This window comes from Natrix helvetica (assembly GCF_964273705.1).
Source record: "Natrix helvetica genome assembly, chromosome: 4".
NCBI classification, from domain to species: domain Eukaryota; kingdom Metazoa; phylum Chordata; class Lepidosauria; order Squamata; family Natricidae; genus Natrix; species Natrix helvetica.
The window spans coordinates 58,245,985-58,261,797 of NC_138550.1; the positions used below are offsets into that span (position 1 = coordinate 58,245,985).

The following is a 15,813-nucleotide window of genomic DNA, read 5'->3' on the forward strand; positions in this document are numbered from 1 at the left end:
TCTCCTTCTTCATTCTGTCTGCAATCATGTGGGATCTCCTAATCTGGGATATGAGAACACTTTGGGAACGCTTTGGTGGGCGCTGAGGGAAGGAAGGAATGAAGGAGGCTGCAGGACAGGCTTCGTGAGGCAGATGGAGAATGAAACAAGATAGCCTAGCTGAGGCAAATGAGCCTGTCCTGCAGCCTCCTTCATTCACACACGTTCGGGCAATGGGGGAGAGGGAGGGCTTTCCGAAGGCGTACAAGAAAGCCCCCCCCCCAACTGCCCGAATGTGTTTGAATGAAGGAGGCTGCAGGGCAGGCTCATTTGCCTCGGCTAGGCTATCTCCTTTCATGAAAAAGATGGAGAATGCAGCGTTGGCAGCAGTGCGTTGCTGGGCAACGGGCAGGGAGGAGGAGGGTGCAGCGCTGCCGCCCTTGCGGCTCTTATGGGTCATGCTGGCTGGCGCTGCTTCAGGGCGCCTTGGCCGCCAGCTCCTCCACGTGCAGCCCGACTCCAGCGCCACCAGCATTCCATCCGGTCCCCGTCATCTTAGAGGTATGGTGCGGATGGGCAGTGGGAGTGAGCGGATAAGCGGCGACCAGATGGGTGGGGCCGGGGGGGAGCGAGGGAGCGTTCCACCACTGGAACAGATTCTAAATGGCATGCTAGATTTGTTGAACCTATTCTAGCAAACCGGTTAGAACCGGCAGGAACCAACGCCTGGTGGCAAGAATATCTCCTTTTTAATAGCTAAAATCCTATAAAGCAGATCCATCGGAGAGAAAGAGGTTGCACAAAAGTTCACTTGAAATCAGTCGAACAGGTGAACAGCAACCAGTTTCACCCTATTAATTTGTTATAATCTAAGCAGTGATTGGCCTACAATGATCTGCAGGAAAAGACACAAAGAATCAATGGATAATAGAAGATAGCATGTTTCCACCATCCAAGTTAAGACAATAAACTACCTGCTTCCTGTAAGATAAGTGCCTTTTCCTCTCAATGTCAGGCCTGCAGCCATATTCCCTTTTGGATCTTTGGCCTGCCACATTTTCTATTATTCTACTTGTCGGTTCTATTGGGGGGATGGTACGGAGTGAAATGCTATGTAGCCAAAACAAAATTCCTTTCTAGAATCCAAGGTCCTCCTTTGTCTCTACACCTTTGCACCTGACCGGAACTGGATGGGTGGAACTGCCAGCATGGCAGTGGAAGATTGGACCATGTGATGGACTTGAGGGTGTGGGGGCAAGATCATGAACTTTCAACTGGTAAACCAAGAAGCTTCAGATTTGGGTTTCCCCCAGATGCGACAACATGGCTCTCTTAATAAATTGGAACTTTGAGCATTGCTTTGCCTTGAACTCTGATTGAATTTTGGATGCTATTTGGAACCCTGACATTAACCCGAATCTCCCTTAAAATACTTCATCAGCTATCTCAGGATTGGGAAGCTGTTAGGATTACTGAGTCCCAGTACTGACGCAACCCTGGGCAGTGCAAAATTTCAGGGAAGGTGGAAGAAGAAAAGAAAGCTGCAGAGAAGGCAAAAAATGATGGATCGCCTATCTATGTCGAGACCATTTAAGCGCCTTCTAGAGCTGAAGTCGAGGTGGCAGAGGCGGTAGAGGCTGCGGGAAGAGAGTGCCAGATGGGGGCCAGACGCATGCCTCCCTCAGATGGAATTAGCTCTGCAAGACGAAGCCTCAGGATTTATCACCTCTAAGGAATTTCAGCTGGAGTGGCAGAGGGGTGCCAGGGAAGCTCCGACACATGACTGGAGAAGGTCAGAGCAGATGCCGGCTAGAAGATCTGATGAATGGAGATCCCAGCCACCCTCACGCAGTCATTCTCTGACCGGCCTCCCAGACCAATTCGGATGGCTAAACATGAGTGGAATCAACCCGCTCTTTTAGTTCCGGACCACCTGAATGGACCCTGGCCCAGCCCACATTCTCCTTCCCTAGCAGACTCTGCAACGCACTGGAGTGGTGATATTGGCCTCTTCCACACACCTACTAGCGAGTCAACCCAATCCCTTGCCGCTGGAGTAAAGCCAACATCAGCATACCTTCCTCCCGAGTGCAGATGGGCTCTCCGCTGAAATGGGGAATTCAATCCAGCCAGCAGAAAGAGACCTGGGGCACATTCGCCCCTTAGCCAGCCACCAATGTTTGGGCTGCAACATGTGAATCAAGCACCACTGGGGTGGACTTTCTTCCTGGATCATGGATGGGCCCAATACCAATGGACACCTGCCCCCCCTCAGCAAATGATGCCATTTCAGATAATTGGGCTAGGGCAGCTACAGGGACTGGGGCCCCCATCGGTTCCAGCCCCACCAGCAATGCCTCAACAGGCTTTTGCCCAACCTCCGCTTCTGGGAGCGGCTCAACAAGGGGGCATACCACCCAAAGCAGCCAGCCAACGGCCTGCTCAATTTCAACCACCAGCCCCACCGGCTCTCATGCCCTCACTGTTTCAGGCAACGTTTGATGGGACCCCAGAGAAGCTAGCTTACTTCCTCAATCGAGTCTGGGCGTACATTGATCAGATTGGAGCACAATAACCTTCCGACAGAGAGTTGATCCAAGAAATAACCAAGGGGATGAATGAAGGGGTGGCTGCACATTGGATAGCGGAGCTCAATGAGGAGGCGATTTCTCAGCTAAAAGATGCAACCAGGTTCATCCAACTGATGCACACCCGATTTAGCGATGTGGCCCAACACGTGGAAACAGAAGAGCAGATCCAGGGATTGCGATAGGCTGGTTGTCCCGTGAAGGAGTTAGTTTGGGAGTTCACACATTTAAAAACTCCTTAGATCCCGAACTGAGGCAAGCTTGCAGCATAAGGTCCCAGAACGAATCCAGAATTGGTACACCACTACAATCATACTGGACCACGATCTTAATCCTCATCGAAAGCCTGCGGCAGGAAACCCTGCTAAAAGGCCTTTGGGCCGCTGAACGCAGACACAGCGAGCTGAGAAGCCTCCACCCCCCTTCCCTTGGAGGGGAGGCAATAAAATGCTACTGATGCAGTCAGCTTGGTCACAGAGCATCCAAATGCCTGATTCCAGCCCCAGCTCCACAAGCGTGCCCACCACCCGTCAGCGTGACGAAGAAAAAAACCTGAAAGCCTCCAGAGAAGGGTCGTCTGGTACAACAACCAAAGGAGACAGAGAGTCCTACCATTGGGGAAGCCCCTATCACCTCGGAGAATACTGAAGACAACCCAATGGTGAGTGCACCCATCCGCCCCTTTACCATCAAATCCAAACTCCAAGTGCCAGAAACGGGGGTGGAAATGGAGGTTGGGGCACAGGTTGCACTCGATGCTTAATCAGCATGTCTATTGTGGAGCAGCTAGGCATATGTCTAGCCCATCCCATTTGGTTTGAGCAGGTGGATGGAACGCTAATGGGGGGGGGGGGGGTCCAGCCATGAGAATTACCAAGTTGGTAAAGTTATAAATTCCTCAAATTCATCGCAGCTCCAAGAATGCAGGAATCAATTATCTTGGGGCTTGCATGGCTGGACAAGTGGGCGCCTACAATAAAGTGGGAGGACGGCGTTAGGAAATTGATTATCGGCTTTGGGCCGCTACCACCAGTAGAGCCAAAGGGCCACCCAGGGACGATTGAACCCAATAGCCCAGACTGCCCAGTACTCTTAATAACTCTCTTAATAAATTGGAACTTTGAGCATTACTTTGCTTGGACTCTGATTTAATTTTGGATGCTATTTGGAACCCTGACACTCATTCTACTTCTTAATATATGAGCATTTTCCCCTGCTTTATATTGGCAGTGCATGAATAAATTAAAAGAAACAATTTTCCACAGTGAAGCCATTTGTCTTGTTCGATAAGTTACCTGATCCAGGATATGGGAATTGGGGATTTCATTTTTCAATCTCCATGCCACTCCAACATGTGATTCTGGAGAATCAAATCTAGCAGTTGTTGGAGTCCTCACAATTTCAGCCCCAAGAGCACGTAGCACATCCACCTATTTAAGAACAACAATCAAAATTAGCCAAAATGTCTATGCCTGTGCATAGGCAATGTTTACACAACTGGAATATTAAAGTGGTTACTGACTTGGAGCCAATTCAAAACCAAATGTTGTTCCAGACCGACTATTTTACCACCATTAACAAAAGTCATGCAGAACCTTATGAAATGTTAAGATGGCAGGTTGAGTCTAGCTTTCTAACAGTCACCATTGCTGACTTAAGGTGCCTGAGTAAACTAATGCAACCATGTGTTGATCACTCGGTGATAAACAGCTCTGACCTTTTCCATGCTCATTTTCTCTGGCATTACAATAATACAACGGTATCCTTTCACTGCAGCTGCCAAGGCCAGTCCAATTCCTGCAACCAAGAAAAATGTCACTTAAAAAAAGCCATATGTATACCAAGAATAAGCAACCTAGCATCCTCCAGCTATTTCCCAATCTTCCTGTTAATCCTTCTGGCTGGTACTAATGGAATAGTACCAGAGAACAGTTGCAGGAACTGAGTATGTCTAGTTTAACGAAAAGAAGGACTAGGGGAGACATGATAGCAATCTTCCGGTATCTCAGGGGTTGCCACAAAGCAGGGGGAGTCAAACTATTCTCCAAGGCACTTGAGGGTAGAACAAGAAGCAATGGGTGGAAACTAATCAAGGAGAGAAGCAACTTAGAACTTAGGAGAAACTTCCTGACAGTTAGAACAATTAATCAGTGGAACAGCTTGCCTCCAGAAGTTGTGAATGCCCCAACACTAGAAGTCTTTAAGAAGTTGTTGGATATCCATTTGTCTGAAATGGTATAGGGTTTCCTGCCTAGGCAGGTGATTGGACTAGAAGACCTCCAAGGTCCCTTCCAACTCTATTGTATTTGTGTTTGAACATGTCGTATAAAACTTCTGAAAATAAGTTTTATACCACAAATAAAGTGGTATAAAGTGGTATCACTCTACCTGTTCCCAGTTACGCATTGGTAGCAGCTCTCCCTGTTTTGAGTTAAATATGGCATTATAGGGAGAATGCCTAATGTATAAAATGACCATCCTAACAATATATGATAATGCTGCCAAAGAGCTTGTATTCCAGGGTTTATGCTTTATGTCCTGCCATTATGAATCAGCTAGATCCCATTGCTCAGATAGGAAATGTATACTGTTTAAAAACCGGTAAGCAAAACAATTATTCTCCTCCTGAGTATTTGTACAACTTAATCCAATGGTGTTTAGTATTCAGTTTTATTAGAATTGAGACTTGCATTCTTCATTTTTAATTAATGCCCACTCACATCAGTATCCAGTCATTTCCTTACAGTTTTAAAATCTGTTATTAGTCTTATTTTCTGACGAGGCCAGAGGTAGGAGAAGAGTGACTCTATTCAGCAAAGTGCATCCCATTCCACTCACTTCTTGATACCACCGTTCAAATGGATTTATTTACCTGTATTTCCTGAAGTTGGTTCAATAATGGTATCTCCTGGCTTCAGAATCCCGTCCCTTTCAGCATCTTCCACCATTCGTAAACTGATTCGGTCTTTCACACTTCCTCCAGCATTGAAAAACTCGCATTTGGCCACTGAATATCACAATTAAAGTAGGATATGTTTTACATGAATCAAGAAAAAGATGCCCATCAACTTTCACAAGGGATTTGGCAAATGCCATTTCATCCATCCATATTCTAAGAAAAGGCATATATGTGAACATGTGCACCAATTTCTACATATACATAGATATCTATAGGTATCATATTTATAGATATGATAAGATAGCATATTCTAATTGAATATTGAACTAAACAAATAGCCTCTGATGAATCAATTCTGAAGCTGGATTTGGATTAGCCCAATATCCTGTACCTTCCATAAGCAATCACATAGTTGGACAATCCTCTTCTGTAAGCTCAGATCCCAAACCAGACATATACAGAACTTTTTTCGTTCTGAAAAACCGAGAACAGAATAACAAAGCTGGAAGGGACCTTAGAGGCCTTCTAGCCCAACCCCTGCTCAAGCAAGAAGCCTTATACCAGGGGTGTCCAAACTTGAGAACTTTAAGACTTGTGGACTTCAACTCCCAGAATTCCCCAGCCAGCCAGGCTGGCTGGTGAATTCTGGGAGTTGAAGTCCACAAGTCTTAAAGTTCCCAAGTTTGGACACCCCTGCCTTATACCATTTCAGACAATGATTGTCCAATCTTTTCTTTAAAACTTTCAGTGTGGGAGTATTCACAACTTCTGGAGGCAAGTTCTTCCACTGATTAATTATTCTGTCAGGAAATTTCTCCTTATTCTAGGTTGCTTCTCTCCTTGATTAGTTTCCATCGTTTCTTGTCCTGCCTTCTGGTGTTTTGGAAAATAAGTTGCCTCCCTCTTCTTTCTGGCAGCCCCTCAAATATTGGAACACTGTTATCATGTCTCCCCTAGTCCTTCTTTTCATTAAACTAGACATGCCCAATTCCAGCAACATTCTTTATATGTTTTAGCCTTCCGTCCCCTAATCTCCTTTGCTGCTCTTCTCTGCACTCTTTTTAGAGTCTCCACATCTTTTTTACATTGTGGCGACCAAAATTGGTTGCAGCATTCCAAATGTGGCCTTACCAATACATTATTTCTCTTTCTTCTTTCCCAAGACGTTTTCCTTCTACCCAATACGCTCCTCATGCAACGTCTTCAATTGTTCTTATACAATTCAGGGTTTTAAGCCTCACTAGCAATACACAGACTGGAGAAGCAGGGGATTGTAGGTCAATTTCCAAGTGCTGCACTTAAAGCACGGTAATATCATAAACAGCTTCATTGTTCAAAAATAACAAGAAAGTCACAAAGTCTACTAAATTCCTAACTGAGTTGGTCCTTTGAAATTAAGGGCCCCTTTATTGATAATACTGATGGGGAGAATGCACGTGTTTATGTTTACAATTCCAAATAACCATCACTATAACAAATACTCACAGAGTTCGCATTTGAGGCCACAGAGCTTTCCAATCTTGTTGATACGCACCATGGGAGTATCGCCAATGTTTTTCAGGATATCTGGCATAATTTTTGGAGTCTTTGTTCTGAACCAGAAAGAAAAAGATACACAGTATTATTAGGAAACAATCCTAAAGTTCATTATCCCCAACTAATATCAGAATGGATCAAACCGAATGGCCAGCTTACAATAAAAGCCACCTTCCAAACAGGCCTTTCCTCCACAAATCTATTGACCAAACGACCACTTACAATGTAGCGTGGTGATGGGGAGATTCAGAAGGTGATTTTCCAAGCTCCCAGGTACACTTGCTGACAGCATCAGGCCGGATCCACTTCCTCTCCTTTTCTGTTGGATTACAAGATTCCTTCTCCAAGATTCCATTGGGTATGCAGTCCACCGAAACATGAGTGCAAGTTACTGTATCCATTTCAGTTTCAGCAGGGATTGATGGCATTGTTCCTGCACCAGATAGGGAAACAAGATATCCATTGTATTACAATACCGGACTAACGATCGTTAGGACTGAAGCACAAAAATATGGAGAACCCCAAATTTAATCTAAAATACATGGCAACAAATTATAATTCTGTTTTGCCTGCAACTATCCAATGGTTTGGCCTTTGGAAGGCTCAATAAAATAACTAGACCAAACTATTTTGAATCAGGCAGATTATACCCACGTACTACTACAAAATAAAGTATTTAAATATAGCTTTGCTACCGTCTCATTATTTCCAAAATGCTGAGCTATGTGGATAATGTTTCAGGTAATTCTATATCAGACAAATTTAAGAAAGCAATGTTCCTCAGACTGCTGCACTCTGAAGCTGCTTGATTTCACATTCCATAATCCTGTAACCAGTGGGGTACAACTTGCTTCAGAATCCGTGTAGGTTCCAAAATAAAAGCAAGGATAGAGATATTGGGCTATTGTGATAACATCCGGGCGGGAAAGACATGAAATTGTTGGTGTTTGAGGTATGAATTTAATGCGTCAGATTTACAGGCACACCACCATTTAAACACATCCATTTCTCACTCAGTATATTTCCCTTGACAACAAATGGAAAGCACTGACATCTCAGAACAGTGGCACACCATGTGTGCATTTTTTAAAATAGTAATTTTATTTAAAAAATTACAATTAAAAAGATACACATTCAACCTAAAAACAGAATGGGGAAAAAAGAAAAAAATAGAAAGAAAAAAATATAGTGTGTGTGTTTAAATGACCTTCTCCTTCATTAAAGTATAAACAATTTCAATAACTTCTCTTAAAATACAACTAATGATCTTTTCCCCCCACATCCCAACTATTATCTACAAGTAGTCCTTGACTTATCACCATAGTTGGGACCGGAATTTCCATTGTTAAGCAAGTGGATCAGGCCCAATTTTACATTATTTTTTGACACAGTTGTTAAGCGAATCATTGAGTTAGACAGTCATTAAGTGAATCCGGCTTCACCATTGCTTGATGGAAGACAGCTAGAAAGTCACAAATGGCGATTCTGTGACTTCGGGAGGTTACAACCATCCAATACACATGCTAGTTGTTAAGCGCCTGAATTTTGATTATGTGGCTATGGAGATGTTGTGATGGTGATTAAGTGTGAGCAGGGTTTGTAAGTCACTTTTTTCAGTGCTTCGATCACTAAACAAAAGATTGCAAATCAAGGATTACCTTTGTAAAGAAATTCTTCAAGCCTCATTGTTCATTCCTAATCAACAAAAGCCCTTTAAAGGGTTACCAGAGATAACATCAGATCTACTCTTAACCTTAAAAATATAAGCCAATTTTATATTCCTTTCTTTTATTTTTAATAAACCTTATTTTTAGTTTCTTTAAATAATTGATTTCTATGTTTATTGATCTCTTCCCATACAACTCTTCGACAAGTCTCATTTATAAATCCAATAAGAAAGTTATTCTGGTCACTCTTTCGGTTTGTTATTTGTATATCCTTTTTAATTATTAAAATATTAGCCAGTTTCCTTTGTATGTCCAGTGTAGCCTCTTTTCCCATTCTTGTAACCTGCCACTTTTAAATCCACTTTCAGATCAGTTTCAGTCTTATCCAGTAAAACTTCAATAGGTTGGACAAATAATTAAACAGCCAACGTTTAGTAGAAACTATAATATCAGAAATGAGATTAATTTAAAAATCCCTTTGTTGCATAAAACAGGATTTATTAAAAGTTTCAGCAGGATAAAAGTGACATTACTTTGATTCAAAAAGACAAGGTAGTGCCAAGCATGATTCTGGGAGATTCCAGCATAGGGAAGTCTGTGGCAGAGCAATATTTTGATCAACAGCTAAGCAATAGAAAGATCTATGAAGGATACTGTAGATTGCTGGGGGCTATGCCTTCTTCCCTCTCTTCACCTTATACCTACTGGAGGCCCTCAAGTAAACAGCTTACCTTTGGCCAATGGGCATCCCAAAAGAAAAACACACACACACACATGCGCACAGACACAGTTTCTCATACAGAAATTCTGGTCAAACACATGCTATATTCATGCTTTTAAAAAAACATGATATATTTAGCCACCTTTTGGGGAGGTAGTGGTGAAGAAAAACCAACTACGGGAATACAATCCAGCATCAAAGATCCCTCTCCACCAGCTGCTTATTTGTAAAGAAATCTAATCCTGCTTTGTTAGCTCTCCATGGAAAAATTTGGCCCCAAAGCCTTTTCATCTGGTCCAATCTCTTTTAAGCCTGCGGCTCCCACCCTAGCAGACTGCTTGCCAGTGTCTATTGGCTATAATCCCAGAAGGCTGGTAAATAATCTCTACTTCTTCCTACCACCCACCTCACACAATAACAGTCCTAGTTTTAGAACATATCAGACCGAAATTGGGAATGGGGCAGAGTGAGAAAGAGGAATCTGGACTTCTGAAAGTCATCAATTTATTTCCTGCGACTGCTGTTGCAAGAGGCTTTCCTATATTTGTGGCATTATCTAGTTTCTCAGGCTAAATGTAAACATTGATGCAGGGTTCTTGGGACTTTCATGAGCACCATAAGCATTTTGTCAGTTACTTTATGCTTGGTAATTCCATTCTTACACCTAGGTAAATGCAAGTACTAAAACAGTATCTGATGCATACAGTTCAGGGCCAGATTTAGATGAAAAGAGGCCCTAGGCTATTCCACTTATGGGGCCCTTTCACCTCCCATTTTTAAGTTTGTAAATTACATGAGAGATAATAAAATACATCATTGCTGTGAGATATATCAATATATTAAATGAAACATGTTGTAATTGGTACTAACCTTTATAAAAAATGTGGCACGGATAATAAATAAAAATAAAAGGGCCCTCTTGATCTTGAGGCCCTAGGCTGAAGCCTAGTTAGCCTATAGGAAAATCCGGCCCTGCATACAGTGTATTATAACCAAGTAGATGCTATTTAGAATTATACAGCCTTTGATCACCCACAGATGTGCTTTCAGGAACTGAAGCCCCAATACATCTGAAGAGGGTCAAGTTGGGAGGGGTGAGCTGCAGCACCAGGAAAAATCCATGTGGATTTTTCTCTGAAGTATTTAGATGAGTGATTATCAGCTTTGCATCAGAATTCTTACCAAACAGAATCCAAGGCAATTAAGAGAGAAAATGCACTACGATCCTTTATGGGGGAGAGGTTGTTTGGTAACAAAATGTTCTTGTCATACTTTCATTGCTTGAACTAAGAATCCGACTGCTATATTAGATGCCAGCTGTTTTAGATCAGAACAAAGGGGTTATATCAATCCTCTTTGATTAACGTATCTGTCAAAAATATTGAGTGCAGGTCCTGAAGCTAACCAGTTCAGCTTGTAAAGCAATAGTGCTGCAGGGTCATACCAAAGTGGACTTATAACCACTTGTACTATTTTAGTACATTCTGAACCAAATGCAGTTTCCAGGTGGTTTTGAAAGACAGTCCCATATACATTATATTGTACTAGTCCATACAGATGCACAGGACACCAGTATCAACAAGGCCACCCAATTTAGGAACTAGCAGACTGATGCATAATATGGATTTGTGCAAATGTTCTCTTGGTCATGGCTACCATTTGCTCTTCCTGTAGGATCTGAAGAGTCCAAGAGGACGACCAAATTGCACACCAATTCAGTCTAAGGGAATAGAATTCCATTCAGTATCAGGGAATCAAAGAGTCCACAAACACTTGATCTGGCTCAGACTGAACCAGTCTTCTTTTTCTCTATCCAGACCCACACTGCCTCCAGACACTGAAAAAATAATCTTCATAGCATCACCTGGTAGCCTAGAGATTTATAACTGGGTATCATTACAATGCCCTGGTTAAGAGTTTGCTTCCAGGTGTAACTGCAGACTGCTGATAGTTAATGTATCTAGACAAGTGGTCTTTTTTAATGACCACTCATTAAGCAGCTATGGATGGCTAGGATGGATATAGTACTTCCATCCCAGTTCTAATTGAGAATCTTGCCAGAGAAGCAAGCCATAACTTGTCTTACAAGGAAATTTCAATGGAATGCTCAGAAAAACATTCCCATTGAAAATCATCATGATATGAGAGGGCAGGAAGAGGAAGTAAACACTTGAGTTCCTTTGTTAAATATATTCAAGCAGAGGTCAGATAAACATTTGCATATGTATTCTACATTAAATAAAGGCAGGGCATGACGACTGAAATGAGCCATTTCAGTTCCATATTATCGAACTTCTGAACGAACTTTTGTTGCTATTCTTCAAATACTAGCTGTAAATTAACAAAATATACCATAAGTTATAAAACACCTTAATTTACTAAATGCTGTTGAATGATTAAACCAAAAGAAATCTGGCTATTCCTTTTTGTTTACCTGTGCTTATCATTCCTACATTAATACTGGCACCATTTCCAGGTATTTTATAATACTGTATAGAGGAAGTAATTTATATTGTATTTACATAAGAATAACTGTGCTGAAAATGATCTCACCGCAAAATACATTTTTTAATTTTGACAGAAAGTCTTCACAATACTCAGCTTCTATAACTTGTCAACCTTGGTTGTCAATTTCAGCTGAAACAAATCTTGGAGATTTTCTCCTTTGCATAATTATATGCATCTGACATGTGTCCATATAAGCAAGTATAGTGCATATGTGTGCACGTGTGCTGCGTGTATAATGCCAGAAGCCACATACCAAAAGAGGATGAGACCTGGGCAAAACAAAGTAGTTAAATAAAATTATAAAACTGACTAAAGTTGATTAGTAAAATAAAATAGCTCACTTACATAATTAATTGATCACCGTATGTTAAAACTGGAGGAGGAAGGAAGACAGGATAGAGCTAGAATAAGGGGAAGCAGAGGTGTACACTAGGAAAGGAAGAAAAGAAAATCTGAAAAATAAAACAAGATGGACATGATGCAAGAAGGCTAAATAGAGAAGTTAAAAAAGTTCTGCTTTTCTATTACAAAGTGAGTGAGTTTCCAGACTTTTCTCAAAGTCGGAAGTTTGAAATTATTTGTACCTTTCACATATTAACCATAAAACATGACTACTGCAGTCTACAGTTAATTATTTAGGTGAACTTCCTTTCTATTGCAGATTAATAAATGTACTGAGTAATTCTGATTTTTATTCAGCGTAGAGTTGACAAGTGTTATGTTCAAAACCTACGGTATGTTACAATCATAAAACTGGAACAGGCCATTTAGATCATCTAATGTTATGTACAATGTTTTCCCATATTGTTTGGTGACTGGTCAGTTTAGTTAAAGATGCAAGGGTTTTGGCTGTGATATGATCAGAACAAGCTTATCTGTTGCTATTAAGAAATATTTTTAGTTATGAGATTAGAAAATGTACAAAGAATTTGGGCAGGTTATGAACCAAATGAGGCTGCAAACTTATGATTAGAAGCAGGTTTAAATAATTTATTATTACAAAGACCTCAACATGAAGCAATTAACATGGAGGGATCCACTGCAGCATCGACCGTGAGTTCTGAGTACTGATCTACCAACTAGAAGGCCTAGCACCAACAGAATTGATTTTGCTGAATCAGTGATCAGAGGTGGTGACGGGAGACATTTGGACCGGTTGGTTGAATTTGTGGGGACTTTAAAAATTATTTCCTCTTTCCAGCAGATTTAGAACAAGGAAGGCAAAGCTGGGAACTATGTGGCACTATACTACATGCTTCACTGCACCAGGTAGAGGGAAGATGGTTCAGAAATTAGGATGGCTGATAGGTAAAGGATAATTAGAAGATTCTGTTTTGTAGTCTACATTAATAAAGCATAGTTCTAGTGACTAGTCTTCCAGTGGAATTGATTTTCTGATTTGCACTATATAGTGGGGCTGACACCGATTGTCAGCCATACTCTCTTCCTAATGGAAAGTTTTTCCTATCTCAAGATCAGAAGGATATATGGTGGTGAACTAATATGGAGTATAGAACAGACTCTCCCAATCTGAGATGAAGAGATTGCCCAAAGTCTTTCAGGATATTGGTTGCATAGAGGGCAAGGGGTAGTAAACTACATGGAGTGTCAATTTGAATGATGTCACCAGATCACTGGTCTCCATATTTTTCTGTAGTTAGAGTTTCTGAATAAGTTAACTATAGTGGGCTGTTGGCTTATGATGTAGGATGGGAGATGGTAGTAGGGCAAAATAGTACTGGATTGTGACTTCCGGTTTGCTCAGAGGGTTGTTTTAAGCGTTCCGAAGGCTTCAGGGACCGTCCGGAGGCTTCCCTGACGCCTTCAGAGCGCTTAAAACGACTCTCCGAGCAAACCGGAAGTCACTTCCGGTTTGCTCGGAAGGTGGTTTTAAGCGTTCCGAAGGCTTCAGGGACCGTCTGGAGGCTTCCCTGACACCGTCGGAGCACTTAAAACGACCCTCCGAGCAAACCGGAAGTCACTTCCGGTTTGCTCGGAGGGTGGTTTTAAGCGTTCCGAAGGCTTCAGGGAAGCCTCCGGATGGTCCCTGAAGCCTCCGGAGGGCCTCCGGGGGGGTGGCTCTTTTCGCTCTCCCCAGGCTCCTATAAAGCCTCTGGAGCCTGGGGAAGGTGAAAAAAGCATGTAAAAATGGGGGGGGTCGCATGTTGTGCGTGCATACGCACTGGGGGGGTGTCGCACGTTGCATTATGGGTGTAGCACGCCCACACACGACCCTCCTGCGCTCCCCCCACTTGTGGCACACGAGCCAAAAAAGGTTCGCCATCGCTGATCTAGAGCATCTTCTTCCTCTTCTCCCTGCTCCAAGTAATACAGCATTTTTATGATGAAGTGATGGATCTATGGAATGAACAGTTGAACTACATGCATTTTAGTAATTAGAAAAAACTAGCATAGCTTCAGGAACAGGATTATGGTAATATATACATCTACAGGCAGATGGGGGCAAAAACATAGGAAAATACGATTATTCAATTCTGTTAATAACCAGAAATCATTGGTCTATGTACATAATGTAAATCAGGGGTCTCCAACCTTGGCAACTTTAAGACTTGTGAACTTCAACTCCCAGAAGTCCACAAGCTTTGCTGGATGAGGAATTCTGGGAATTGAAGTACACACGTCTTAAAGTTGCCAAGGTTGGAGACCCCTGGTGTAAATGATACTTCATGTTTCTTTTTCACATTTTTATAATTCAGTGTCTGATTTCCAATTATAAATAACACCCCCCCTCAAAAAAAACCCTCTTAAGGTGTATGGTTCTCCTGAAGACCTCCTAAAGATCTATCCATTTTCCTATGTAAATAAATATTCCTCAGCAGGAGTGACAACCAAGGCAGTTTTGTTCCAAGTCTCCACCAGAGAGGTTGATGGAACCTGAATACATACAGCTTTAATGAGTGCTGAGAGGCATTTTCTCAAAGGCTTGAAATAACAATTACTTATGCTTGCCCAGAAAACTACAGGTAGTCAATGCAATTGTTTAAGGACAAATACAATTCAGTTTCTCCTAATTGAAGTTTCTAAACTGTGCGCATGCTTGGTCTTCGGGTTTCCGGCACTTCGCACGCACGAGCATAAACTGGCTGGCATGCATGTGTGTGCTAGAAGACTAGGTGGCTGGTGCATGCATGCGCACCAGCCAGCTGGTCTTTGAGTTTCCGGGGCTCCGGCTCACACATGCATTCCAGCACTCGGTGCTGAAAAGGTTCGACATCACTACTCTAGTCCATTCCTCAGTGTGAGACACAGGTTGAGAGAAGTGAAAAAAACAAAGACTTTAAAGTCAAACATCAAGTGTACCTATATACTTCAAGTAACTTATTAATCATAATCAAGATATAGAAGACATACTTAGTATTAAGTATATAAATACATATTAAGACACACCTATTGAGGCTTAATATACATTTCCAAATGAACACAATATTTACCAAGTATTCAGTCACTAGACAAAAGAAACATTGTCAAAGTTCCCAATACTTAAAATTCTCCTCAGATTCAATTTTTCTGGGGGGAAATCAATTTATTTGCCCAATAAATTGGGCAAATAAATTGATTTCCCCCCAGAAAAATCAAGAATGATATACTCAAGGAAAGGAATGGTGAAAACAAAAATATTGCCATTATTTATGCAGATAATCTAAGATTTTTGGTGCTGTTATTAGTAGTAGGAGAAAATAAACTCGGGAGAATTGCAGAAAGAATAAGTAACACAGAACAAACTGCAGAATCTGCAGAGATGAGAAACATAAAGATACATAATTCTTCTCTGTGTCTTTAATGCTACAAGGTCATTTTGCAAATGCAAATGAATTGTCCTACATTTCAATGTATGCTCATATGAACATGAAATTTATTAGTATTTTCAATGTAAACGGGTTTCTTCTTCACAGC

At 41.7% G+C, this 15,813-nt stretch overlaps 1 protein-coding gene across 2 annotated transcripts in view; it reads right to left on the minus strand.

The window, feature by feature from the left end:
- Positions 1–15,813, minus strand: part of LOC309391166 (cystathionine beta-synthase-like) — a 39,759-nt gene that overhangs the window by 20,868 nt on the left and 3,078 nt on the right. Inside the window, exons 1-6 of one of the 2 annotated variants that reach the window (XM_081951335.1) lie at positions 9,533–9,583; positions 7,225–7,435; positions 6,952–7,058; positions 5,440–5,574; positions 4,285–4,364; positions 3,863–3,997 (exon numbers count right to left, since the gene is read on the minus strand). In XM_081951335.1, the coding sequence (XP_081807461.1) occupies positions 3,863–3,997; positions 4,285–4,364; positions 5,440–5,574; positions 6,952–7,058; positions 7,225–7,430 (663 nt within the window). In that variant the 5' untranslated portion in view covers positions 7,431–7,435; positions 9,533–9,583. Of the gene's footprint in view, positions 1–3,862; positions 3,998–4,284; positions 4,365–5,439; positions 5,575–6,951; positions 7,059–7,224; positions 7,436–9,532; positions 9,584–15,813 lie in introns of those variants that run through there. The other variant, XM_081951334.1, reaches the window with a different exon arrangement.